Below are 26,742 nucleotides of genomic sequence, written 5' to 3' on the forward strand. Positions count from 1 at the left end.
GTTCTGGCCTCGTCAACAACAGCGCCTGCACCTTCCGTTAGAGTCCGGCAAATGAGGATTGATCGTGCGACCTACCAAGGAGGCTTTCAATTGCCCGTTTCTCCGCGGGCGTCTCACGCGCATTCCTCACCCAGTGCGATTGAAACCTGGCGGTGCGGGCACTGTATCGAATCGGGGTCGCGCGGCGAACAACTAGAACTGTTCCCCAGAAGCTGCGGAGAGCGATAGGTCGATTGGCATCGTGACGGCGAGTGGTTGTAAAATAGAAGGTGAATTGATGACGGGCGTTCTGCGCGTGCGTCGTATTGACAGTGTGGATAGTGGCGCGATCCGGAAAGTGAACAGCGAAGTCCGGTTCCCCGTTGGGGAGGACTCGAACGGGCTTGAGTTGGTGAGATACAGCTCCGTGATAGAGGAAAGCGCGAACGAGAGCGCCTCGGTAGGGTTGATTGTTCTGTATGGTTTGGCGTACTACTCGCATGGTCGTTCTGTGCGATGTCAGTACTGCGTCTATATAAAAAATCTTTGGCAATCATGCGTACCTTTCTCTTTGCAACGGGGGGGTTGTAGTACAATTTGTATATGTCGACGAGGCTCTAAAGAGCAGGATAAAGCCCACAATGGGCCGCGCACTGAATCGTGGCGTTTCGTAGGTGTGAAGTCATTCCGATAGATGAATTACGGTGGATCCTGACCCCTTGTTGATTGAACGGATCGCTTCATGGTGGCTTTCTGTGTTGTTCGCTGCAGGATCCGTCAGCTTGAGGGGCTCGCATAAATGTGACGGCTGCCTTATTCGGCCGTGCCGCTTGCATCCGGCTCCCACGATTATTTGATTGCAAACAATTGACCCGCCCCAAAGAGCGGATGCGACGTGCCTTCGTCACTGCCGCCTGCGTATCCCGTGCATCGCAGCGGATGAGAGTGGGATGCAATTGTCGATGTTGTCATTACCCGCATACCTCCTGTCTGTTCGTCGGAACCTGTTGGGCCTCTAGGTATTAAAGCTCAATCATTGTCTGTGGACGACATACGGTGCGCTTTCATCTGCAAAGTGTCTCTGCCTGGACCATCTTGTGCTTCTCCCTCTCGCAATCATGAGCACCCCAAGCATATCTGACGGCGTCATCCTCTTCTGGAAAAACTTCGTCGAGGTTGCGGACAGTTCGCCTAACTTCTTGGCTAACGAAGAGTCGGTCGCTACTACCGGTCGACGTGAGCTAGTCTCCCGCTGCGTCAACAAGTATCGGGGGGAGAACGTGATGATGGTCAAGACGACCTCTGACCTCGGGAGCGTGACGGAGGCGGAGTTCAAACCATCCATGGTTTTGAAGGTCGGGGATTACCAGGACGGAACACGTTTGGGTGCTATGGGAAATGTGGACAGGCAGGTGCGTAACATGTCATTTTTTCGGATTTTTCCATACTGAGATACTTTTCCCGTGTTTCTTGTTTTGTCTATAATCGCCTACCCGTCTTGCCTCGCCGTCTATCATGCGGCAAGATTGACGACAAGACTTCGGTCAAGTTTGTCATTGCGGGGAAGGGATTCGACGCGGTCATAGATGGTGGCGATGCCAGCGATTTCTACCAAGACCAATTGTGCGGCTTGCACACCGTTCAGCGCAAATTTGCTGGCAGCAAGGATACCCTGGACGATTGGATTGCTGGTAACGAATTTGTACGTCGTGATGCTTAGGTTTGACGCCATTTTAACTGACCTCACCTTGTATCGCAGTTGGTTCGGCCCTTCGTTAAGGATCGTGTGGGAAGCGCCACACCGTGCAGTGCTATTGGTGGCAAATATGCCAACTATCCTTGCCCTGCTGTCTCAACCCTTGTTTATTTTGCGGACAAGGTGTGTCATCCTCCGTTGCGTCTCTTTACGCCCCTTGTTGACTTGTTTGTCCAGGCTAAGGGTTTTATCGCGGCATCGACTCAATCGGAGCCAGCCCTTGAGCGTTCTGCTCGGAAGCGTAAGAACCCTGACATAGTGAATACGGATCGCGACGTTGCGCCGCCCGTTGATGCTTCGTCTACGCCTACAGAAGGTAAGTTTTGCACGGTCGTTTCGGAATCTTTCCGTTAACGATGACCTTTGATTGTAGTGCCGGCTGTTGCGCTCGGTGCCAAGTACCCGACAAATGTGCTACCTGACCACGACTGTAACGCGTTGATCAGACACAGTCCTGCCGTTCGCGTCAACCAGCTCGATTGGCGTGGCTTAGATAACGAATTAATCCCCATGTGGGATATCAAGAACGTACTTCGCCCCGGTTCGGTTGTGATGGTCCAGGTGGTTTTCAAGATGTGGGATATCAAAGCTAACGAAACGAACAAAAAGGCATCGAAGGTACGATTGCCGTTTTTTTTTTTCAATGACAGTCGCTGACATTGGGTATGTAGTCTTTTCAGATTGTAATCAACAAACTTAGGCTCATGCACGAGTCTGATGCTCCACCCGCTGAGGATCCGGCTACCGTACCAGACGACACGTCGACGAATATCGCCGCCGCACACGAAGAGGTCGCCGACGAGTTCGACCTCATCATGATCAACAACGGACACGCGTCGAGTTCCGCGTCCTCCTCTGAGCAGCAGGGGAACGCGATGGCGATGGACGAACTTCCCGCTGGAGTCGCGATGGAGACGGACGGGGATTCGAAGAGGCGCAAGAAGGGTAAGAAGTAGGCTGGCGGCTACTTTCGTGATCTCACCCAGTGTATGCCATCGGGGAAGGTCCTTTGTATGATTATCCAGTTTGGTGTCGGCCGATTGGGCTTCTGGGTGCCATCGTCCTTTTCATTTGGTCTTCGTGTTAATGTTGATGTGTCGCCGTTTCATCCTGCTCCCTTTGTATTAGTATGCTTGTACCGTGTTTGTTGAGTATCATGTTCAATGTACGTCGTAACGCTTGGCCATTCGCGCCCCTATCAGACGCGTCTGTTTGCGTCTTCGCTTTGCGTGAACAAGTCAGGGCAAAAAACTCGATCTGTCTATACGCGGGACTGCGTGGCGGGCGTTGCCACCTGTGGCCCTTCCCGTGCTTATAAAATAAACACCCGCCGAAGAAAACATGGATATCATCGCACAGGAAACGTTGTAGGGGAGGCCAACACTCGTTGACGGGGAAGAGGTTGGGAAGAGGTACTGTAATTATAAATACGCGAAATCTGACTGCGGCAAATTCCGACAAAACGTCCCACGATGTACCGATGCGAACTACCATTCCTTCATGTTCTCCTCGACCATAACATACTAGCGTGTACACTGGTTCGGAATACTTGCTCCAAGGTTCCAGAGACCGTGCGACCCATCGGGGGATGACACTCCTCGCGTTGGTATCACAGCGGTAATGGCTCCCTAGGTGCTTTCTGTAGTTGTATTTGGTACTAGTACGACTACGGATAGGGGTATTGGTCCTGATGGGCCCATCTCGTACCCTGAATATATAAGCATGGGAAAGGCCACAAGTGGCAACGCCCGCCACGCCAGCCCATGCAGCAATGACAAGATAGCAAGATAGCGACAAATTTCACACAAAGGAATAGGCCAAGCAGCATTTTTCTATTGACAACAAAACAACAAGAGTCGGAACGGTACAAAGGAGACTTGAGAGCGAAAATGCATAAGTAAAGAGTGTGTAGCTGCGAGTTGGCTGCGAGGTCGAAACAAACAAGGAGTGCAATTAACGTCAGACACATGATGAATAGAACGGCAAAAATGAAACACACGAAACGGGAATAAAAGGCAGCGACACCAAGTGACTGCCCAGGCGGTCCGAGCAGGGCTTAAAAGAGCGTACAGCGTTAGACACGTCGCCAAAACAATTTAGAAAGGATGCCAGATGCCCACCATCAGTGACGACGTTAACAAGGCTTTACTTCTTAGCCGTCTTCTTCTTCTCGGCTCTCCTACGCCTCTTGGCCGCATCGGTCTCGAGGCCCTCGTCAATGGATCCCGGCATGTCGTCCATGGGGACGTCAGGAGGTGTTCAAGAAGAAGCCTCAGTGCTAACAATAGTGATAGAGTCGAACTCTTCGTCGTCGAGGTTGTCCGTCTCCACGGTGGCAGCGTTGGCAACAGAGTCCAAGGGAGAATCAACGAAGGGGCGAGTGGATTCGCGCAAGACTTTCAACTTACGGATAACTAAATGAACAGACTGAGAATAACTTTCAGTAGGTGGCATGTAGAGAAAAGGTTGACGACAAAGGCAGACGGGGAGAAGGGCGTGAAGGCGCCTCGTCTGAGGCAGGACACGCACGATTTGATGTAGACATGCAACCACTGGCATATGAGACATGCCGACAGAGTATGAAGAGTAGAATAGGCAGAGTTGTAGCACAGAAGTCGAGAGCAAAGCACTTGTAGACAGAACAAAATCAGATCAACAAGGTAACGGCCAGAGAGCGGCGAGGCCGCTGAGGGAATGGGAGAAGGAGCGGAGATTGAAAAGCAATTGTAGAGGTGCACGGGCCGAAAGACAAAAAGCCGGGAACAAATGACGGAGAGGGCTAGACCAGCACAGCCACCCATTCAGTCAACAAAAGTCGATCTACTGCAAAACGGAGGCAGAATACATAACAACCTAAGAACCCACTACTAAGTAGCGGGAATTTCCTTCCTTCCTTCCTTCCTTCCTTCCTTCCTTCCTGCGAGTGGTGTAACATATTACAGTAAATGCCTAATGCATCCATCTTTGGCGACCTCAGTCTTTGTGCTCATTACGGTCAACTACCGAAGTGGATAAATGGCATCCACCTCATGAAAGCATTCTCGCCAACCTCCTGTCGAAGCCGCTCCACCGCGTGGTGAAGCGCATACGCCTCTTTCCTCTGTCCATCTGGGTCTGTGTCGTTCAATAAATGGGTATAGACCTCTTTCGCAACCACAGGTGCGTCTCTATCTCCTATCGACCACATCGTCGCAAATACGGTTCGATACCCTGCCATGAGCATCCCGGCAGCAAGGTGCACCGCTTCTTCGGGCCTGCCCTCGTCTCCTGTAGCAGTTTGGCAGGCAGAAAGGAAGGCTATCTCGGCAAACTTGAGAGACATGGTCATAATTGTCTTGAGGTCGAGCCGACCATCATACAGAGCGAAGGCGCTATTCATGGGATCTTTTGGATCTTGGACGCCATAGCAAGCGAAGTGGACCCAACTGCATTCGTGCATCCCTTTGAGGACGGCGTCGACTGTAGCTTCGTCCCGATTAACCCAGTCGCACTGCATTTTGTCCCCGATACAAGTTTTGATTGCTTCCACCTCGGTGACCGTTCCCCGCAGTGCGGTATAACCTGGCGTATCTGGTTGCGATACGGCGAGGATCCGTGGTGACGATTGACGCGGTTTCTTGGATGATTCCACCAGAGCGGTCAATGTTGTGGTATACGAGGAAACCACGTATTGAAAGATTCTTGGCTGATCCGGTGTGGCATATAGGCCTGCAGCATGAATGGGTAGAAACGCTAGTGGGCCTGTGCCACACCAGGTGATATGTGGAAGAGGATCGGGGGGTGATCGCATCTCCTAAAAAACAGTGAGATTAGTGGTCACCAGTGATAATTTATGCAGATCTCACACACCGCATAGCCAAGAGCAGAAAGGATAGGCTTCACGACCTCGGTCCACAAAGTTTCCAAAATTTTCTGCATCCGTGTTTGGACCGTTGCAACATTCCTGCGCCGTCTCAGGGCGCGAGCATCACGTTCGCGGACATCTGACTCCTCCAGACACTTGATGATTGTTTCCCTTAGCTTAGTAGCAGCTTCATAAGTAAAGGTTGAGAGGTGAACCTGGAGGACTGGTAGAGTTGAATCACGAAGGATAAGAGCGTCGCATCGACTTTTATGGACATTGATGACTGCCACCGGCCCTGTAGCTGTTGCACCAAGTAGGTCAGAGAGTTTCTTGGGTTGAAGGAACTGCTCGAAGCCTTCAATCTGACGGATTTTCACGAGGAGCTCTTCGTATCTCGCTGCTAACCTCCGATGTTGCTGAGCGTCGTCTTCGAGTGTCGATCTCGGTTTACCGGAGTCAGAAGCGGTGCCCGCCGTCTCTAGCTCTCGTGAGACTTGCTCCAACTCGTCGGCAAATATATCGTGTCCGGAGGCTCTCAGGTCATCCATCGGAGCACGTAGTTGGAGAATCTGTCCCCAGACGACTGAGCGTCCCTGCTCCAGCCATTCCATGGCGAGATCAAACTGCTGCAATGCTATAGCTGCTGCTGCCGCCGCATTCACCGCATCTCCGATGGAGAGAATGTCTTCGTACCGATGAGACACATCTTTTCCCACCCAAATCATGCGCGGTAGTAATCCAATGGCAGTTGCATGAGCATCTAATGACGGTGTTCCGCATTTCAGCAGCGAACAACGCGCCCACCTGTTAGCACAGTAGAAAGATAATGCCGGAGGTCCAGAAAAGGACTGAGCACTCGCGCGGTATGCGCCTAATGCATCATCAAGGTCCTCGGGGTAGTGGTATCGTTGAAATCGGAGGAAAAGAGACTCTGCGAGATAATGCAGACGTCCCGTCATCTCAGCATGACCATCCGGTGTGAGATGTACGGCTTCCTTCTGGCAGAAAATGGCCTTTTCGATGTCGGGCGGCTGCGCCAGATGCTCGAATCGGGCACAATGCGACTTTCCGAGATTGTTGAGATATGCAGGTCTTACTGCGTGATGTTCCGGGATGAGTTGAACCGCCTTTTGATGGGCAGCTATAGATTCGTCGATGTCAGGGATGTTACCTGATTGCATGAACCGGCCATGCAATGAATTTCCGACATTCGTCAGGTATACATGCTTGAGAGCATGACCATCGGGTGTGAGGTCTACCGCTTGTCTGCGCAGTGTGATAGACTCGTCTATATCAACTACGCTGTTGGACTGTCTGTATTGACGAAAGTACGCCAATCCAAGGTTGCTGAGACGGCCGGGCTTATCTGCATGACCATCTGGAGTCAACGCAAGAGCTTCACGAAGTACAGAGATGGCTTCGTCAATATCAGAAGTGTTACCCAGATTATCGAATCGACCGAGAAATGATCCTCCAAGATTACCGAGCCGTCGAGCCTTGTCTATATGGTCATCCGGCGTAAGTTTCACAGCTCTCTGCAGGGCAGTGATGCTCTCATCAATATCGGCAACATTGTTTGAATGTTTGAATCGTGCAAAGAAAGAGTTGGCTAGATTATTGAGACATTTTGGCTTCTCCGGATGTTCGTCGTGAATGAGCGCAGCAGAGTTCTGTTGAAGCTCGATTGCTTCATTGATATCGCTAACGTTGCCCGCCAGCTCGAACCGACGGAAAAGTGCACCTCCAAGATTGAAGAGACGGCGAGGTCGAGAATCGCTGTCGTCCGGGGTGCTCGAGATGGCCTCTCGCATAAGAGAGATTGCTTTGGTAACGTCTACTTGACTGCCTGATCGTTCGTATCGCAGAATATACGATCCAGCGAGATTGGTAAGATACCGGGGGAGGTCAGCGTGTGTTGCAGGAGTAAGCTCCACAGCCTGCGTTCGAATCCTGATGGATTCCTGGATATCCGGCATGTTGTGCAGACGCTCAAACCGTCGAAGAAGTAAACCACCGAGGCTATTGAGCAAACTAGGCCTATTCTCATGCCTTTCAGGAGTGAGTGAAAGGGATGCGGCCTCCTGCTGAGCTGATATAGCTTCGTCGATATCGGGAAGCTCTCCTAGTCTCTCGAATCGAAGGAGGCATGCGTTACCAAGGTGAGTGAGACGAGCTGGCCTTTCTGTTTGGCCGGCAGCCGTTAACGAGACCGCGCGTCTATGAGCGGAGATGGCTTCGTGGATGTCCACAATCTTTCCCAGGCGGGTGTACCTGTGTGAAAGCGATTGACCCAGACCATCCAGACACATAGCGTGTTCATCGTTGTTGGAACTGCACATGGATGCAGCTTCTTTGTAAAGCTGGATGGCCTCGGCGATGTCATAAATATCGCTCATGCTCGTGAACTGACTCAGCAGGGTATCCGCACGTTCGCGAGCTTGAAGTGCAACATGAGGTCTGTTAGTCGTTGAGGACGGGAGTTCCTTGGGGGCTTCGTCGTCGATGGTATCTTCCGGCTGGACCTGTCGACGCGACCACGATGATTATCAGACATGGACGGAAAGAGTGGTGTAACGAGTAGGTTGTGACGATTCATACGCACTGCTGCTTCTCCATCATTCCTAGTCTGTTCACCCCAGATGTGATAGAGTCAGGTTATCTGCATGAACGGTGGAGAATCAATGGACGTACGGCTGCAGGTTCAGAGGGTGCGTAGGTATTTTCCTCTCTTTCTGCTGTGTTTGTTTGTGACAGTGCACGGGAGACCTACGAGGACACTGATAAGTATCTGCGGAACAATGATAGTGGTTAGCGGATTATACCTGCGCCTTCATTATGGCCTTCAAGACTTCTTGGCTGATATTTCTCTCCATCGAGAGCCCCGGCCTGAACCTAGACACGATTGCCTGACTTGATATCAAGAGGAGAGGAAGGGCGGAGGGCAAAGGAGAGCTGAGGAGATTAGCGTGGGTGGTAGTGAGTGTGAGTCAAATCGATAGATGCTTCTCGACTGATTGGGCTAGTACACGTATAGGTTTCAAACGAGGATGCCCTGTGATACAGAGCAAAGTACTAGCGCCCGGGGTAAAAGGGTTTCACGGCGAAGTCAGTGTTTTGGATCAAATCGTTACACGTCTGAAGAGCAAGGTTCTTTCGTAGAATCCTCATGTGAACGACGCGAAATTTCCGCGCTTTGGAACTTGTGAACGGCAGTCAAAAAAGGGCATAAAGAAAAGCTGATCATTGCCATGCATGAGCTCACTACGACAAGCAGCCTTTGACGTTACCATACTCAATGTACAAGATGTGTAACCCGCGTTGGCATTCACCCACCTCTCTGACGAAGAACTATGGAAACGAATCCGGGAATTTAATTGAGAATTAGTCGGGGTAAATCGCACTTCGAAACGGCATCGAGAGGAGACTTACCAAGATGAACTATCACACTATCTCTTATGTTGTACGCGTTCAAGAGTTGCCCGTCCTCCAGCTGTTTCCCAAGGCAAATAAGACGCTGTTGTTTAGGATCAATGCCTTGCCGATCCTTGATAAGCATCTTCATGTCGTCAACTGTGGTGCTCTCCAGGTCTACGTCTCTGTATGTTATGTTTTTCCCATCGAAGGTCTTGATGAATATCGTGCCTTTGACAGGATATAGGATGGTAAAGAGATGCGCGGGTTCGAGGTGAGCAACGCACATGGAGCTTACTTTTCTTCCTTTCAATAATCGTGCGTGTGCTGTTCCTGTCGGCCTGATCCTTTTCGGGGCGGGGAAACTCTGGACAACTGAACCGCCAGTGCTCCATCAAGTCTCTTCGTTCCCCGATGAAGGTGCAAGATCGTCGTTTGCACCTGACGTCCAAAGACTCTACTTCCTGTAAGAGATAGTGTCAAAATCACGATAAAATATAAGAAGTGGATTCACGCACGTCTTTCCTTCGAAGATCAGGATAGCATGACTCCACAGAGCATGGTCTTCGACACTCCGGACAAGAAGGAGAGTCTGTCTGAAGGCAGTGTTCGTACAGGCAACTACGGCAGAATTCATGGCTGCATCTCGTCAGGATGGGGTCATAGAGCACTTCGCTAGAACAAATTCAGCATGCAATCCCGAATTTTCAGTAACAATAATGTAACAAACGCACAGGCAGATGGAACATTGAATATGCTGCCTTTCTGAATCGCTCCTCTCGCCGACAAACTCGTAATCTGAGGGTGAAGGAGGTTTTGGTGGGCGATTAATTAGGGTGAAAATAGAGTGCATGTCGTCTGAGCAGCCCGAAAGAACAAAGGTATAGAGGCGGGTAGGGGATACAAACGGCCTATATGGACTTCGATGAAATATTGTGGTGGCCTCTATGTGCTCTGTACTGAAATTAGGGCTGGCGGTGGAAGATCGATCTCAGCTCCTGCTACACGGTGTGAGGAGGGTCTGACGCCCGAATAAAGAAAGGGCTTTCGATCATTGCCGCTTGAGACACGCCAACTTAGCAGTAGTCTAGATGGGACAGTCCATTTATTTGGTATATGTGACCCCAAAAAGAAAAGCTAAGCCTAATGAAACAAATTGTAGAGCCTACGTTCCAAGAGGAGTTTGTGGGAGAGCCATGAACCGGCGCACGGGAGAAATTGTGCGCCATTACCCTTTGCGTGGAGAAGGGCATGCAAAGCGCAGGTAATGTGGGAATGGGTATATTCAAACCTTGGTAAGAATAACCTATCTGCAAGGTTGGAGACCTCACTGAACGATGTACGAAGAGGAACATAGAGGAAGCTATGTGGTGCGGAAAGGGTGAGTAGTTGATGAGGCGTTAACGTAACGTTCGATCAGACTCCTTCTGTAGATGACATTGGACCCCGATGAGCGCTCAATGAAGCAGGAGACGAGGCTGTGACGGTGGACGGTGAGACGAAAGGTAAGGGACGAACCTGCTTCTAGAGTACGCCCACCAACACCGCGTGCAATGACACACCCAAAGGTTTCCCGAGAAGCGAATTGTACTCACAGAAGATGACATCCCATTAATGGAGACGAGAGGAACATCTATAGCGAGCTTGTACACCTGCTCGTTCCCGATTGTTGTCCCGACTTTGAGACGAGAGCCTAGAAGCTTTGTGTGGGCGACTTTGGAGATGAGCTGGCGCAAGGGGGTCGCGGGATCTGAATCCGGGACCCGGGGTTAGGTAGGTAGGTAGGCCGTCAGGCCGAGAGAAAAAAATATGGACACCCCTAGTATAGGGTTTGTACGGCCTTCTGAGAGTCCGAAACTGCGGTAGAGTTTGCCTTATCGAGACCCGTTGCACCCGAACCACATATCCCCTTCGCAGTTGTTGCAGATTGTTCTTTACAACTTGTTTTTGTCTCTCATATCCGTGTCACTCAAGGTCCAATGGCAGACAACACCCCTGGTCAGGTGAATACTCTATCACACACTCAACCAGGTCCATCCATTAAGTTCAACCACTCTCAGTCAAAGCACCACCCGTCGTTAACGGTCAATGCGGATGGCATTGTCCATTGTCCAGACTGTCAAACCGATATCTCAGTCGGAAAGGGAGGTATTCGAAACTACGACACACAGCACTTCAACAGTAAGAAGTGTAAGACGAATCTGAAAGCTAAAAAGAAAACCAAGCCGTCAGCAATAAAGGCCATCACCTCTTTTTTCAAGACGACGCCTGCCGCGCAAATCGTTCCCTCTACTGTCAAGGCCCCATCTGTCATCACTATGGTACGCTTTGATTCCTATTTATGAAAACAAACTCACCGAATGCCCTGTACAGAATGGACATCCTCCACCGGCGTCATCTTCGTCACCGTCGATGGCCGTCCCACTTCCCCAATTATCGACTTCCTTTGCACCATCCGCGAGCGCCCAAAACGACGTGACAACAGCCCTAGCTTCATCCTCTACCGTGGTGGTCACAGACATACCCTTGCACACGTCTATCACTCGTCCATCAACCACCGCCGGATCATCTTCTTCCCCCATCAATACCACAATCCCATCTGCATCTCCTCTGCCCAAAAGCCTGTGCCCTCATGCTCTCCACTTGCTACACAATCTCAAGCGCGCAGTTGCGCGTCTCCCGCAGTCCGTACCTGAGGCCAGTCATGACGATGAACTAGCACGGTTTGCGGTTACGCCACCGGTGGTGGCCAAGGTTGATGCGTGGGAGGTGCTGGACCCGATGCTCAATAGCATTGCTGGGCGAGACGTGCCAATACAGAAGGTGGTAGGTCTGATTCGACGAGGAGCGAAGGGGATGGATGGACTGGTGGAGTACGTCGAGCATTTTGTTGTCGAATATGAGATTCCTGGAGCGCTGTTGGAAGGGAAATTCATGGTACTAATGAGAGCGGTGGAGTTTCTGTGAGTTGTCCTGTCGCTTCACGCGTTCAGGCTTGCACTTTCTAACAAGACTTACCTGGATGTAGTGGCAGTTGGGCGGTGGGAGCATTCGATGAGGGGAAAGGAAGTCAGGCCGCTACATCAATACTGTCTTCTCCTGTTCAGTGCCCAGCGCGACCATCGATGTACTTAGATGCTGCATCCGAACCGGACAAATATTCAGCTATTCCACCTCTCGACTCGATCGGTGAAGACGACTCCGACGTTGAAATCACGTACGTCGGAACTAAAAAGCGGCCTCGAACCCGCACATGCCCCGGCTATATCCTCCACTTTCCCCCCGGCCAGACACCTCATTCAAGCTATCCGATCGGCATCCACGACACTGTGCACCCGCCATGGGACTTCACCTGTCGGGATGGCACCATGAGCCTGCATTCGTCATCTTGTACAAACAATGTCCGAGGAGAAGATGCTTGTGCTGCGTGCAAATCTCTGGCGTCAAATACTACACTCATTGGGATCGAGCATCGCATTAAATATGGAGTACACGAGAACGCACCGTTCTCTTACCATGGTCATGGTGGAATGGTCAAGGTTGCGCGAAAGAAGACCCGGCTGAACGACTGCCAACGCGTACGGAAGATGAATATGGTCAGGAAGTTGACGGGGAAGGAAGGGAAAATAGACGCATACAAGCAGATGGTACTTGCGCTGTCGGAGAAGCGCATCCCTCGCCTCAATCGCCTCCTGCGGACCGCTGTAAATCGGAGGATGGGTCTTCATGCAATAATAGGATTGATCAAGGCGGCGGCGAAAGGAACGTACCATCCAAAGGGATACGACGAGGAGGACGATCTCCAGGCGCTGCTCATGCTTCGATTGGCCGGTGCCAGAGTGGCGAACATTGCTCACCGTATTCACGGATCTCCTGCTGCTTCCACTGTTCGCCGCCGTACAACGGTCTCCCCTCTCATCGCTTCTCCATCGACTCCCAGGCTCTCGGAGATCAAGGCTAATATTGAGGCATCGTTCGCGGGCATTGAGGAGGTGCTTGCGTTCGCGGCCAAGGATGCTCCAATTCATGCTGTTCTGATGTTCGACGAGTTGGCAACGGAGAAGAGGCTGAGGATTGATGACCGGACGAATATGTTTGTCGGCCTCGATAGGAAGACAGCACCGAAGACAAGCTTGGTGTTCAACACTGAGAACGATCTGAACACGATCGTTGATGATCTCGAGCGTGAGGAAGTCCGGCTAGCCAGTGAGGTAAGTGCCGGTTCGCCACATTGACTTTTGTTCGGGTTGCCACACCACGTCTATTTGCTCACATCTTACACAATGACAGGCCACCGTTGGTGCTATTGGTCTGCTGCACAAAGACGCCCGTTTATACACTGCACGTCCAATTCTTCTGTCCGGAAACCCAAAAGACGAAAACGCGGCGGAGCATCTCACAGTCATTGAGACTACGTTAAAGGCGGCAGAAAGCAAGCAAGATCTTATCCACTCGCGCGTTGTTTGCGCGAGCTCAGACGGCGAGAAACGTCGACACGCATCCTTGGTAGCGCTAACATTCAAGGTCCTGCTGTCGGTCATGTCCGTCATATTCCAGTATCTCGGGTGCTTGGCCTTGATGTGTCTCTGGGTTGGTGATGACGACCTGACCGCCGACAAGGACTATAAACATGTCTTCAAGCGGCTTCGGAACGCCCTTCTACGCTCAAAGGGAATCTTCGTTCGGGGCATTCACCTTACTCCTGCGGTCATTCAGGCTCATCTTCGAGATGCTGGCCACAGTAGTCGCCACATCCAGTCTATGTTTAAGCCCGAAGACAAGCAGGATGTTTTGTTAGCCTACAATCTTCTTCGAGATCTTTGGTCTTTACCCCCGGCATCATCACCCGAATCATCTCGCCCAGGTTACACGGAGACCAGGGACGCCATAAGAATATACGGCGACCTCTGTTATCATCTCGTCATTCCATACATCTGTGTCGAACTCTCCCTCGCCGAGCAACTCGAGCACCTAAGCAGTGCTGCTCACCTCGCCCTCGCCCTTTATGAACCAGGTGACAAACTCATGCCAACAACACTATACATTGACATCATGATTATGATCAAGAACGTCTTGTTTTGTGTTGCAAAGGCGAAGGCGGATCACCCCGATGACCCTTTCTACATCGTGCTCCTCGGAACCGACCGTCTCGAGACCCTTTTCGGCATTCTTCGTACCATGGTCGGCAATGACACAAACTTAGACCTCCTCCAACTCTCGCTCCGTGTTACTGGAACCACCGAAATCGCAAACATCCTCGCCCTCCATCCAGAATGGGACAAGGCACCTCGACGGCTTCACCTCCCTCTTCTGACCCGCGATATGGAGTCCATACCAGACGCCGCTGATCACGCCAATCCTGGACTATGGACCGGAGATGTTATTCCAGCGATCATCTCCCTCATCACTTGCTGGAAACGGGGTCGGCGAGCAATAGAGGATAAATATCACTGGACATCTGAGATATTACAGCGTATAGAGGCTATACCCGATGCCTCGATCCTTGCCCCCCGAGGGACCCTTCTCGTCAACCTTCCACTCGCACCCGACGATGACGAGGCCGACGAGGGCGACGGGATAGTGCCCACAGAGCCTATGCAGCCAGCAGATTCGGAGGACGCTACAGACGGGCTACGAGAGCTTGAAGACGCCGCAGCTGAAGTGGTTCTCGACGAAGCGACTCACACACAATCGCAATCTCCGAAGTTCATCATGATTGATGGTACTTTGGTCAGTAAGGCACGAGCTCTCTCCCTCCGCTTCAAGTACAAGAAGACATCGGCATCTACTGATCGCCTGCGCCGTGTTGCAAACGAGAGTAAGTATAAGCCATTCATAGACAACGATGATAGCGCAGCGGATGACGACAGCCCAAGGCTCATGGTCAACGATCCCATTTCGACCCTCCTTCAATGTGAAGGTAAGATCTGGCTGTGCCTTGGCGAAGTCAAGGGGATCCTCGTACATTCTAAGCCCGTGGACAGCGTGCCGATCTCTCTCCTCCCTGAGAAGGCGGTCATCATCTCCTACCAGATTATTCGGCTCACCCGTACCACCGTCGATGACGATCCAACCAGCGACAACGACTGGCGTTCATCGTTATTCCTCCCTCCTACGTTCAAGGTCCCAGGCATGCTCGTACAGCCCATCAATCCCACAATCTCCACTCGTACACCCGGAAAACCCTGCTTCTTGTTCGAGAGTGCCACACTCATTGCCCTCGCCGCAAGCCTACACGATAGGTTCACTCAGATCCAGCTACGGGCCATTCCTCACATTGCACGAACACCTGAATACCCTTATCGTGAGCGAACAGGTATGTTGTCATTTTGGCGATTCCATTCACCGTACTGACTACTCTACATCAGGTGCAGCCTGCTTCGTAGTAGAAGGTGATGGCGACGAAGGGGAGGTACTCCCGAACACATGTCCAAAGTGCGGGATCGAAGTGAACACTTCGATTCCTCACCCTGTCCTCGCACACTACGGAATGCACCACCGGCACGACCCTACCATCGACAAGAAGCAGGAGCATTGTGGCACCTGCTTACGGCCGTCGCTACCCGGTGTTTGCGAGTACTATCTCAGGAAAGGGAAGGGCGCTGAGGCCGGCTTCATGATCGACTATACGAGGACGACGTGCGTGAATAAATTCACGTTCAACTACAAGACAGCCTCGCAGTCGCTCTCCTCATCACCATGTTCGAACATCCCCCTCGAATGTCCGATCTGCGGTCCTGGGACTCCCGCTGTGTGGCGCTATAGCATGGAGGCGCATTTTAAACGTCACCACCCGTCAAGTGCATCCTTACCCGTCTATATGACTATGTGGACACTCTCGAACTTCGAAAAGTACGAGATCGAGGTACTCTGGGATACTCGAAATGAGAAACGTACGAGGAAGAAGCGCAAAGGGAAGGGTAAAGCGGTACCCCTGGTGATATCTGAAGCGCACAGCTCACGCTTAGCCTTTCGGTATGTTCAGGTTTCACCGATATAGGCCGTTCTGAAAGCTGACGAGCGTTGGCAGAAATGTGGCTGACGAAGAGGAGGAGGAAGACGATGAGGGAGGCGGAGTCGAGGACGGTGAGGTAAGTCAAGGAGGGGAAGACGTAGAGCATCGCGATGATCTTGATGCACAAGATGACACCGAAGAGGATATGCAGGGTGACGAGGAGGAGATGAGAGGCGAGGACATAGGATTTGCACGCGTCACCAGAGGAACAGGAGGTGATGTTGGTATGGATCTGCTTGAGGGCATGAATGTGGTGAGTGTTTCGAACCTGCAGCAGAGATAAACCAAAATGCTGATAACATAAATGATGGGCAGGTGCGAAGAGAGACGGAGATTGCGGATGAGACTCGTGAACTGGGCTCAAAACAAGTGGATGGGACGCACCTTGAAGCGATTCGCACCGAGGATCACCCTTCCTCGCACCCACACCCAATATCGCCTTCACTTGATCCGACAACGTCTGTGGGCGTCTCACATCCTCAACCTTGCGAAAACTCGGCACACGATGTATCACTTCAAGATCATGCGCCGCCAGAAGATGATTCTACGACGGAAGTGTTGGTGATTCAGTCGACTAGAGGCACTAGGAAAAAGAGAACGATAGCGCACCTGGCCGACTGTTTGTGCGGCACACGAGTGAGCACAGAGGAGATCGTGGACGGCGGAGGTATAGTTCGATGCAAGAAGTCTGGATGCGAGACAGAATGGGTCAGTTCTTCAATTTATCGGCATGTTTCAACTTCTGGCTCACCTGATGCCAAATCATTACTGCAGTACCACCTTGCTTGTGTCGGTGGCCTTGAGCTGGCACCAAGAAGTTGGATGTGCGAGACGTGCACGGAATCGTCGGAGGGGTCACGGAAGAAGAGGCGCAAAAACTGATAGCATATTGCATGATGGAGTGGTTGCTAGTCTGTGGGTTGAGTGCGATGATGTATACGAGCTCTCCACGACGACTGCCTGGAAAAGCGTGCCAGCCGTGGTGAGCGATGAACGCTGGAGGTGTAAGCGTCCGTTCGACGAGACGACGCGTCAGTGTGGCGACTGTGGCGTCTTGACTAATTTCAAATATTACCCTTTTCGGACGTGTGCCTGATTACGTAGGTAGGTAGTTCGAGCTCGGCCTCCTTCCCAAGAAAATCCGACCCCCGGTCATGGTTTAACATTCCGCGACCCCCTTGAGCTGGCGTCACAGGCCCAGTGATAAAAACCACAGTTTTCAGGCAATATCGTGAGCAGGGAGCATGTATCGAGGCACAGACTAGAGTACGAGGTACACACTAAGACATTTTCGGCCGCAATTAGGTAGGAGACCCTCAATTGAACACGATGGCCGGGTGGAAGACGTTGCGTCCGGTCGCGTCTTCGCCACCGCCACCGTAGGCGCATGGCATATGCCTAGGGAGGTCCGATCCAAAACCGCCGATTTTTGCCCTTTTTGTCCGGACCGATTTAGGACCAAAATGTACGCACTCGGATCGGGTGTCCTATTTTGGAGGACATTTTGTACGCATTCTGTATCGGACATTGCCCAGCATAGAGCTCGAGAATATAGACATTATTTGCCATTATGTGCGCACCTCGTCGGCAAGTGTCTGAAGAGGCTCTCGCGAGTCATCTTATCTCTCTTGCGCAACTTTTGTGCGCACTGTAGGCCATGGTAGGATCGGACCTTGTCACAAGTCCACCACTTTTGTCTCGTTTGGGATCGGACCTGGGGTCTTTCGGAGGCCGAAAATGTACGCACTATGATCAAACATGAGACCGGTTTTTGGCCCAGAATTGTCCGCACTAGGATTGGACCTCGCCCAGCATATGCCATGCGCCTGCCACCGTACTGCGTGACGTGACATTTTGTCACACTGAACTTTGCTCATCGAAATTTCCTCGTGTGGCGTCTATTTATCCCCTCCTCTCTGTGGTCGTCGTCGTCGTCGTTATTGACGTCCTTGTGCTCCCTTCCGTCGTCGCATCTCCCTTCCTAGGTCTTCTCGAATAAATCAGGCAAAATGGCCGAATACGACCTCACAAAAACGATCATCCCGTACCTCGATAGGCACTTCGCCTTCCCTCTCCTTGCCCATCTCGTCGAGACCGAAACGTTCCCAGTGGAGGAGGTTCAGGCAGCGCAGTATGAGCTTGCGAAGGGGACAAATATGGTGGACTATGCAGTTAATCTGTATGAACAGTTGCAGCCGGACAAGGATATTCCTGAAGGTACGTTACTTGCAAATCATGTCAGGCATCTGCCTTCCCTCGGCCGCGCTGTTCTTTGTACTGTGGACATGCTGTTGTATGGTGCGATTGTTAGCATGCATATAGGCCTGCGAGCAACGTCCTTTGTGGGTCCAGTACAAAGAAATGCGGATCCCAAGGTAGGGTGCGTCCAGGGAGCCAGGAAGCCTTATTTATCGACGCGAGTGCAACTTGACGAGGCTTCGGACATATTGTTTGTTTTTTACTCAAGGTGATAGCTGGAGTTGAATGCGATCGACCCGTGGACGCAGGTGTGGCCGTGGAAACATCGTGTAACGCCACCCACATTCTCAGATCCCCTGCCAGATCGTCCTTCACCTCAGTGCTCGATGTTCTGTTTTGGATATTTCACCTCCTGATACACCTTCGTTGTGCTGGTGCGTGCGTTGGTGATCTGTGACTTGAGCCGAGTCTTTCGCCTCGCTCGTTTAGACCAGAGTTACCACAACTACATAGCCTGAATCATCCCCATTCTGCGGGCTAATCTGATATCTGATTCATCTATAGAATTTGCAACCAAACGCGAAAACGCCGTGTCGACGAACGAACGCCTACAACAAGAAGCTCAAGCCGTCCTCGACGTCATCGAAAACCCGGACGTTGCTCAAGCCCTCCGCCAGGACAAGAACCAAAATTTGCAATACCTCAAGGACAATTACAACCTCACCCTCGAACAGATCACCGCGCTCTATAACTTCGGTCAGTTTCAGTACACGTACGGTAACTACTCTGGCGCCGCCGACTACCTCTACCATTTCCGCGTCCTTTCCACCGACCAGGACCTCAACACCTCCGCCCACTGGGGTAAGCTCGCGAGCGATATCTTGACGGGGAAGTGGGACGTTGCGCTGGAGGAACTGAATACATTGAGGGAGTCGATCGACTCGAGGGCGGCGACCGCACCGTTGCTCGCTGCTGCATCCATCTCCGCCCCCGTCCCGAGTGGGACGACACCCGAGCCGGCACTGATGGCTCTCCACTCGCGCACTTGGCTCACCCACTGGTCGCTCTTCGTCTACTTCAACCACCCGCAAGGTCGAACCCTCCTACTCGAAACCTTCCTCGCCCCCGCCTATCTCAACACCATCCAATCCGCCGCACCCTGGATTCTCCGCTACCTGTCCGTCGCTGCCGTCCTCTCGCGCAAGGCCCAGTCGCTTCCTGGCTCACAACAGTCCGGGAAGGTACGGCATGCGATCAAGGAGGTGGTGAAGATTGTGCAGATGGAGGAATATCAGTACAGCGACCCGATCACGAGGTTTTTGAAAGAGCTGTATGTTGAGTTCGACTTTGAGGCGGCGCAGAGGGAGTTGGTCGTTGCGGAGCAGGTCGTCGGGAACGATTTCTTCTTGAGCGAGTTTAGGGAGGAGTTTTTGGACAATGCGAGGTACTTGATCTCGGAGGCGTACTGTAGGATCCACCAGAGGATCGATATCGGGTGCGTTTTTTCTCATCTTCATTCCTATTCCCCTGGAGGTGGGTCGATTGACGCTCATCGTGGAATTTTCTTGTTAGTGACCTCTCGGAGAGGCTGAACTTGTCGAAGGATGAAGGTGAGAAATGGATCGTGAACCTTATTCGCGAGACGAGGATGGGCGCCGATGCGAAGATTGATCTCGAGAAGGTGCGTAAATGTCACGGTCGACTCGCCCCCCTCATACTTTCCCGATTTTCCACTTTTCTTTACCGCCTAGCCACTTCGTACACGGATATCACCGCATGCTCCTCCTTTTACGCCTGCGGACGAATAATCCAACCCGCCATACTTCGCCAACCCCATCATTTCTGTCCATTGCGCTCAATAGCTGACTATCTTTTCCCTCCCTTTCATGAAACAGAACGTCATCGAGATCAACCGCCCGCCTCTCCCCATCTACCAGACCGTCATCGAGAAAACCCGCGGCCTTTCCATCCGTACACAAGCCCTCGGCGCCGCTATGGCCAGGGCAGCACAGCCGCAGCCAGCAGTCGTAGAAGGGGCGCGATAGTTTGCTCGTTTGCGTGCTACTTGAGCGATTTATTTGACGAGCGGGTAAGGCTCTCGCTGCGTATAGTTAAGCTTTGGGGAGTAGTGTGGCGGAGGTGACGTGGGCAGAGGTTCGAGTGGCGGCAAGGGTCTGAGGCCGGCTGAACTGCCAGCAATGGTCTGGGATTCTAAAAAAAACGAGATTGGTCTGGAGCGTGGACCGTTGTGTTGCGTCGAGATTAGTGACGGGCTAGATGTAGCGCTATTGCTGGCGTTTGTAGCTATTGTCTGTTGTCCGTGTTTTCCTTGTTGTTTTTTGGCGTGTACCCAAATTTTCTTTTCCGTTCCAGAAGTCAAGTGGAACGAGACGCGTGAAGGATGGAGAGGACGATCGGAAGTTCGAAGCAGAGTCGGACAATATCAACAGTAAATCCACATGAACCTCCCTCGTAAGAATACATCCAGACGTCAGCCGAGCCTCCAAATGCATGCACATACTTTCTTCATCAGACTCGTCACTCTCGCTCTCCGTTAGCCCCATCCAGCCAACTTTTCCACTCGACCATAACCAGCTTCAGCTTCTCACCTGTCTTCCTCCCGTCACCGGCCTCTCCATCCATAGCCTCCAAGGAAGCCCCATGAACACCCTCGCTTACGCCTCTCCTCAAATTCGCAACGAGCACCCTCACCGAAACCCCACTCGCCTGCCTAATCACCAATACCTTACTCTCCTTCCCCCGTTTCTCTGTCTCTGTCTCGCTGTAATCTCCTTCTGCCCCGTCAAAGCCGTCCTCGACGGTCCTCACAAACTCCAGTAATGCCTCCCCGCTGGTCGTCAACACATCCTCCAGATCCGATATAGATATAAAGACAGGTAACGAGTTGAACGTCGTCAAAATTGCGTTCACATATACAGCGAGCGAGGGGTACGAAGTCAACATATGCGACGGAACATGTACCGACGTCCTATCCAACATGTTCGACCGAACCGCCTGCGGAACCTGTATCGTGCCTAGTCGAAACCAACCACGCGCTCAGCAATCTCCTCCGTTTCGTGCTCGTTCCCAACTGTGTCTCCTTCTGCACAAGCGCGACGAAATTCTTCGTCGCGCTCTCTATGACGGACTCGATGCTCCCCGGACGATATCCTCGAATCTCGGGCCCAACAGGCCTCTGAAATCGAGGCGGATGCCGGAGAAGGAGGTGGCGCAGTGGGTGAGTTCGGTGAGGAGGGATATAAGCGACGAGGGGTTTTGTATGTGGGGAAGAATGGTTTGGAGGGTGGGGTGGAGGCGGGTTTGGATGGCGTTGGACGTGAAGGTCGGAAGGAGGGTGAGGATGAAGATGGCACGGCCGACTCCTCCCCTTCATCCTCAACTCCATACACCCCCATTCTCCTCAAAACCCTCGCGTTCCAGAGCGCCGGAAGTTTGACCCCCTGCTCCCTCAACACCCCCACCAGCCCCTGCACCAGGCCCCTAATCGCCCCATCTACCTCGGCCATCACATCACCCACTACTCTCGCGTCCGGGAACTTAGCCGCGAGTGCGGCCGCGTGGGAATGGAGATCGAGAGCCTCGGCGTAGAAGCCGTTCCAGATGCAGGTCTCAATGAGGAAGGGGAGCTCGAGGATGCCGTTGAGTTTCGTGGATTGGTCGATGACGAGGCAGGCTTTTTGGCGGTTGGTTTGCATGTGTTTGATTTGGGTGCAGGATGATTTTGAAAAGGGTTCGAGGACGGGGAGCGTGCCTAACAATGTTGAGAGGGAGGTAGAGAAGGAGCCGGGCGTCGGTGAGTTGAGGAAGGTGGACGAGAGAAATAGACGTCGGCCTGCTATCATCGGTTACAGTCCCGGTTCCCGTGGTCGTCCCGGTCGTCCCAGTCGTAAACCCCGGTGATATTGGACTAGGAAGCGTTCCGGATCGGTACGGCGAGGACGTCCGTTCGGATGCGGGAGCGGCGACGGGGAAAGATGCTTGAGTGGCGGTAGGGACCTCTTCGTAACCAGTCTTATGAGAGCCTGGTGAGGGTACGATATAATCTTCGCTAGAGACGATTGGCTCTGGGCCTCGAGGAGTGCCGAACGATCCACGGGTTGCGGTAGGAACGGCGAGGAGATGATCGTTCTCGTCCTCCTCCGGAATCATCTGGGAGCTTGACCTCTGACTCGCAACCCTCCCATGCTCCGTCTTATCTTCTTGGTCATGGCCATGATGATGATGGTGGTGGTCATCATCCCCTTCATCCTCGCTCTCGTCACTCAATTCTACTTCAATCGGTGGCGCCATATGACTCGCCATGATACTCCCTCTCTCCCTCGCCCGCACCACCTCCAATTGCGCCTCCCTCTCCCTCCTCTCCTCCTCGTTCGCCCGGCTAACCTTCTTCGCCAACCTCTTCCGCACGTTCTTCTGGTTATTCCATCCCTCCCCATCCGTACCTTCATTACCCTCCCTCTCCAACTCCATATCGATATCTGACTCACGATCCGTCGACTCCGACTCGCGCACGGACGAGAAGGTGAACGAACGTCCTTCATCATCCGTATGTCCACCAGCGCCATTATTCCGCCTCTGACCCAATTGTCCGATCGCCTGCTGCACATCCGTCATCGTCTCCCGCATCACCGCCCCTTCATCGGTCCCATCTGAAGATACCGAAACTTTCGGTGGCGCGACCGACTCGTTCTCCGATTCTTCTGCTAAGGAATGCAGACCGCCGGGACTCGTAGGAGGATGGGCGGGTTCGGGAGATGGAGTGCGCGCGCCGTTGGCGGAGGTGGCGATCGGCGATGTGAAGCGCTGGCGGTAGATGTGGTTGTGGGTGCAGAGAGGGGCGGCGAGGATTGTGGCGGTTGTGGAGGGGCGGGTTGGGTGTAAGACCGGGGAAACAGGCCGACTTTCCCTGACAAGTTTCGACCCTGTGCTGAGGGGGAGGAAGAGCGACGGAAGGAGAGAAAGAAAGAGGTCAGCCTTCTTCGCATACCGAAACGTGAGGTCATGACAGGAGGGAGGGAGGGGCGACGAAGCGTCCTTCAAGTCGAAAGCAAGTGGTGGAAGAGCTCGAGACGAAGGAAGAAAGCAAAAAAAATGCACAGCAGCAGGCCGCACCATATTTATGTACAAAACCATGATCAGTGGGCGCTGTGGTCCGTCCTCGATGAGTCTGCAAGGCATATCGCTTGTCGCATTCGCCCTAATACCCTACGACCAGCCTACACTTGCAGCCCCTATCTGAACGGTGCAATTTTTTGTCTATGGTAGTCCGCCAGAGCACTCGTCCTTCGTACACCAGTCTCTCGCGCATCACAAATGTCGCTAAAGACACGAGCGCGCGACCCGAGTGCGGCGGGGGAGCAGAGGAGATGACCAACACCGTTGGACATGATATGGCTCCATAGCACGATGAGATTCACGGTAGGGAAAGCAAAGAGGAGGACAAACTGAGTGAGGAGCCTGAGCATGCTGGCAAGTACTATCAGGAAACTGGAAGTGGAACTGGAAGATGCGCCGGTTTGAGATAACGGAAAGCCGCTCCAACGCCAGGACTTGGATCGTTTCGAGAGCAAAGAAGAATATAGTGCAAGGAGGATAGATTCTGACCTGCCACGATCCATCGCCATACAAATCATCCTTCTCAACGACCTCTATCCGCTCCCCCGCACGAAACTCGACCTCGTCATCGTGCCCCGGGAGGAAGCGTATACGTACTCCGGCATCGCCGTCCTCGGTATCGTCGACGACCGCTGCTTCTGGATGATGTTCGTCGTGGGGGTTGGGAGAGAAAAGAGAGGGCGATGGTGAGAGAAGCGAGTGGGAAGCGAGCTTGACGTGGATGGCGATGAGAAACGTTCGGGCGGTACTTTGGCGCCTCTGCCAAAGCGTGTTGGTTCACGTAAGCATGCTGTCATACGACTTTCAAGTGGCGCAAAAAATACACGTCCTCTGTACGCTACCGCCACCTTGCAACAGAAAAATTCTAGCCGTTACCTTCGTGCGAGTGTTCATCCACAGAGTGACCGTCAATCGTAGTGCGCGTACTTCTCCACAAACTCTGGCCTTGGGGAGCTGCATATCGATCGATCTCTCTGGCTCGACCAAGGCTCGACATCCGTGGCCTCGATACCGCCACCCGTAACGAATCCCTCTGAAGCTCTGGACTACGTCTATAAGCATGCTTGGGAACTTCAATGGCCTCGCCACAGCAGTACAATCTTCAAGGCCAACATCAGCATCCCTCTTGACACTGCGGACGACCTCGCTGTCGACATCCCCGACTACTGGGATTACACTTGCCTCGATAACATTCGCCCCGTCGCTCGTGCACTTGGTCTAACGACGAAAATCTTGAATGTTCTCATCATCCGTTCTGAATATCACTTGCTGCGGGAGATGATTGAGAGGCACAGTAGCACAGGCGCGTTCGTGCTGACGGGATAGCCAGGGATAGGTAGGCCCATCTACGCAGAGCTGCCGACGGTGCTAGAGATCGCCGCGATCCTGTACGTTGAATTAGTTTTTATCATTGGAATGTCCCTCCTCACGAAACCCTTGTATAGCAAAGACCACCACTCCGTCTCATCTTCCGCATTTCCACTCGTGACCAAGTGGGGACCGTCCGTTACAACGATCGTCGCCATCGCGAGTGTTATCGTCGAGGGTCCTGAGGCAGCCGAAGATATCGAACGAAACAAGCAAACCGATGTGGAACGGGCAGCGCGCGTATTATGCTCGGATCAGTCGCTCTTTGCTTTGTACTTAGCCGGCGACTGTATACCAGACAGCAACGGTTCCGCCATCGTCTTCATTCGCCCTCACCGTGAATTTACATCGAACAACAAAATCGCCACGTCATCGCGCGCAATCCGTTTCATCCCGACGACGTTCCTCCAGTAACTATTCGCGAAACATTGCACCAATTTCTCGGCCAAAAAATCTCACGACCTCTTTATCGCTTTCAGCACCCACTCCGTCACTCGAACCACCGCCGGCTGGCAGCATAAATTGAATGTTCATCGCCGCCTGAGCACAGCGGGCGCCCCACCTCTCCCCATCTCCAACCACGATCGAACAGAGAAGATACAGATGCACCCATCGTCCCACGTCGTTCGTACAGTGGCCGGCCTGAAGCACACCAGTGCCTCCGAGGCGCTTTATTGGATGCCGTCCATGGGCGATTACGAGGGGGTCGACGGTGCTCTCGGCGATGCAGATAACAACATCTACACCGTGCAGGCGATTACTGCGTTAGACTACAGCAATCCCGCCGAGGGACTTAAGCGAGCCTGGTTGGCCATCACACCAAGTGTACGATGGCAACGTCGATGGCACTTCGTCGTTGTCGCGGAAGATATGGGAACGGCTGATAGGCTGGTGAAGGATTGTTCAGGCCTGTTGAAGGGTGTGAGGCTCAACTCCGGCAGCGACGTATACATGCAGGTGTGGGGGTGTGTCCTGCAATGATTTCTCCAGCAGATTGTTCCTACCAGAGACCACATCACAGAGTGTGCTTTTCGACCCTCCCGGACCACTGGCATACATTCGCACTCGCACAAGTCAAAAATGGAAGGGAGATAGAGCACATACTAGAATACAAGGTTATACTACGGTGCTCAATGTGGTGAACAAGAGGGAACGAGCGTGCAGAGTACAAGAAGCGAATGATCGCCACACGATCGGGGGAGGGAATACTACAGCTTCAATCATCAGCAAAATGTGCGAGATGTTCAAAGATAACTGGAAGTGACATTCAAAGCGACAAATGGCAAAAGCAAGTAGCGTGAGAAAAGCGCCACACGGCTTAAATAACCGTGGGAAATAAGCGATAAAATCGATTTTTTTGGGTATTTTTGTGTCAATTTTGACGGAGGTGTAAAATAAATGACGGGGCGAGGGTTGAGTGTCGGGATGAGCGTGTCGGGATGAAAGATATGGCAGAGATGGTTGAGAGTGTCGTGGATAAGGTTGAGTGAGCGTGAGGGGTGTGTGGGAAGGGCGTGTCGGTGGAATAGAGCGTGTTCGTGACGTTTTCGAGGTGTGTGAAGGTGGTGAAGATGAAATGTGAGCGTCAGAGATGGAAAAATGGGCAGAGACGTGGGTGAGATGTGATAAATCGGGCAGAGTCGATGTGAGTGAAAATATGAGCGTGTTGGATAGGAGCGTGTTTCGAGATGCAGGAGACGTGTTTTTGGTTAGGAGAGACGTGTAGAAGGAACGGATTGACGTGGGAGTCACGTTTTTGGGTATTTTTGTGTCAATTTTGACGGAGGTGTAAAATAAATGACGGGGCGAGGGTTGAGTGTCGGGATGAGCGTGTCGGGATGAAAGATATGGCAGAGATGGTTGAGAGTGTCGTGGATAAGGTTGAGTGAGCGTGAGGGGTGTGTGGGAAGGGCGTGTCGGTGGAATAGAGCGTGTTCGTGACGTTTTCGAGGTGTGTGAAGGTGGTGAAGATGAAATGTGAGCGTCAGAGATGGAAAAATGGGCAGAGACGTGGGTGAGATGTGATAAATCGGG

General features: G+C 52.5%; 8 protein-coding genes across 8 annotated transcripts; 4 read left to right on the forward strand and 4 right to left on the reverse strand.

Annotated features, from left to right (window-relative positions):
• Positions 1–1,097: 1,097 nt before the first annotated feature.
• Positions 1,098–2,691, forward strand: STEHIDRAFT_163781 (uncharacterized protein; the record flags this gene model as incomplete). Its single annotated transcript, XM_007311488.1, has 6 exons — positions 1,098–1,391; positions 1,505–1,681; positions 1,739–1,858; positions 1,913–2,051; positions 2,109–2,353; positions 2,407–2,691. The coding sequence occupies 6 exons, from the start codon at positions 1,098–1,100 to the stop codon at positions 2,689–2,691; spliced, it is 1,260 nt and encodes a 419-aa protein (XP_007311550.1).
• Positions 2,692–4,730: 2,039 nt separating this feature from the next.
• STEHIDRAFT_135796 (TPR-like protein) lies at positions 4,731–7,888 on the reverse strand (the record flags this gene model as incomplete). Its single annotated transcript, XM_007311489.1, has 3 exons — positions 4,731–5,528; positions 5,585–6,427; positions 6,569–7,888. The coding sequence occupies 3 exons, from the start codon at positions 7,886–7,888 to the stop codon at positions 4,731–4,733; spliced, it is 2,961 nt and encodes a 986-aa protein (XP_007311551.1).
• A 1,121-nt stretch (positions 7,889–9,009) lies between these two features.
• STEHIDRAFT_43883 (uncharacterized protein) lies at positions 9,010–9,216 on the reverse strand (the record flags this gene model as incomplete). The annotated part of the gene is made up of 1 exon (XM_007311414.1): positions 9,010–9,216. A coding segment is annotated over one exon (207 nt), but the record flags the coding sequence as incomplete, so codon positions are not given.
• Positions 9,217–10,327: 1,111 nt separating this feature from the next.
• STEHIDRAFT_116611 (uncharacterized protein) lies at positions 10,328–16,887 on the forward strand (the record flags this gene model as incomplete). Its single annotated transcript, XM_007311490.1, has 11 exons — positions 10,328–10,371; positions 10,559–10,758; positions 11,022–11,311; positions 11,364–11,953; positions 12,019–13,201; positions 13,281–15,306; positions 15,359–15,965; positions 16,021–16,081; positions 16,157–16,258; positions 16,321–16,713; positions 16,780–16,887. The coding sequence occupies 11 exons, from the start codon at positions 10,328–10,330 to the stop codon at positions 16,885–16,887; spliced, it is 5,604 nt and encodes a 1,867-aa protein (XP_007311552.1).
• Positions 16,888–17,923: 1,036 nt separating this feature from the next.
• On the forward strand, positions 17,924–20,570 carry STEHIDRAFT_88203 (eukaryotic translation initiation factor 3 subunit 6). Its single transcript, XM_007311491.1, has 4 exons — positions 17,924–18,222; positions 18,769–19,699; positions 19,777–19,885; positions 20,100–20,570. The coding sequence occupies exons 1-4, from the start codon at positions 18,015–18,017 to the stop codon at positions 20,247–20,249; spliced, it is 1,398 nt and encodes a 465-aa protein (XP_007311553.1). The 5' UTR covers positions 17,924–18,014; the 3' UTR covers positions 20,250–20,570.
• A 172-nt stretch (positions 20,571–20,742) lies between these two features.
• On the reverse strand, positions 20,743–21,204 carry STEHIDRAFT_163784 (uncharacterized protein; the record flags this gene model as incomplete). Its single annotated transcript, XM_007311492.1, has 1 exon — positions 20,743–21,204. One exon carries the CDS (start codon positions 21,202–21,204, stop codon positions 20,743–20,745), a length of 462 nt encoding a protein of 153 aa, XP_007311554.1.
• Positions 21,205–21,239: 35 nt separating this feature from the next.
• STEHIDRAFT_163785 (uncharacterized protein) lies at positions 21,240–23,340 on the reverse strand (the record flags this gene model as incomplete). The annotated part of the gene is made up of 2 exons (XM_007311493.1): positions 21,240–21,898; positions 21,966–23,340. The coding sequence occupies 2 exons, from the start codon at positions 23,338–23,340 to the stop codon at positions 21,240–21,242; spliced, it is 2,034 nt and encodes a 677-aa protein (XP_007311555.1).
• A 721-nt stretch (positions 23,341–24,061) lies between these two features.
• Positions 24,062–25,122, forward strand: STEHIDRAFT_116614 (uncharacterized protein; the record flags this gene model as incomplete). Its single annotated transcript, XM_007311494.1, has 4 exons — positions 24,062–24,121; positions 24,259–24,634; positions 24,677–24,728; positions 24,786–25,122. 4 exons carry the CDS (start codon positions 24,062–24,064, stop codon positions 25,120–25,122), a joined length of 825 nt encoding a protein of 274 aa, XP_007311556.1.
• Between the last annotated feature and the right edge of the window lie 1,620 nt (positions 25,123–26,742).

This window comes from Stereum hirsutum (genome assembly GCF_000264905.1).
Source record: "Stereum hirsutum FP-91666 SS1 unplaced genomic scaffold STEHIscaffold_27, whole genome shotgun sequence".
NCBI lineage: Eukaryota > Fungi > Basidiomycota > Agaricomycetes > Russulales > Stereaceae > Stereum > Stereum hirsutum.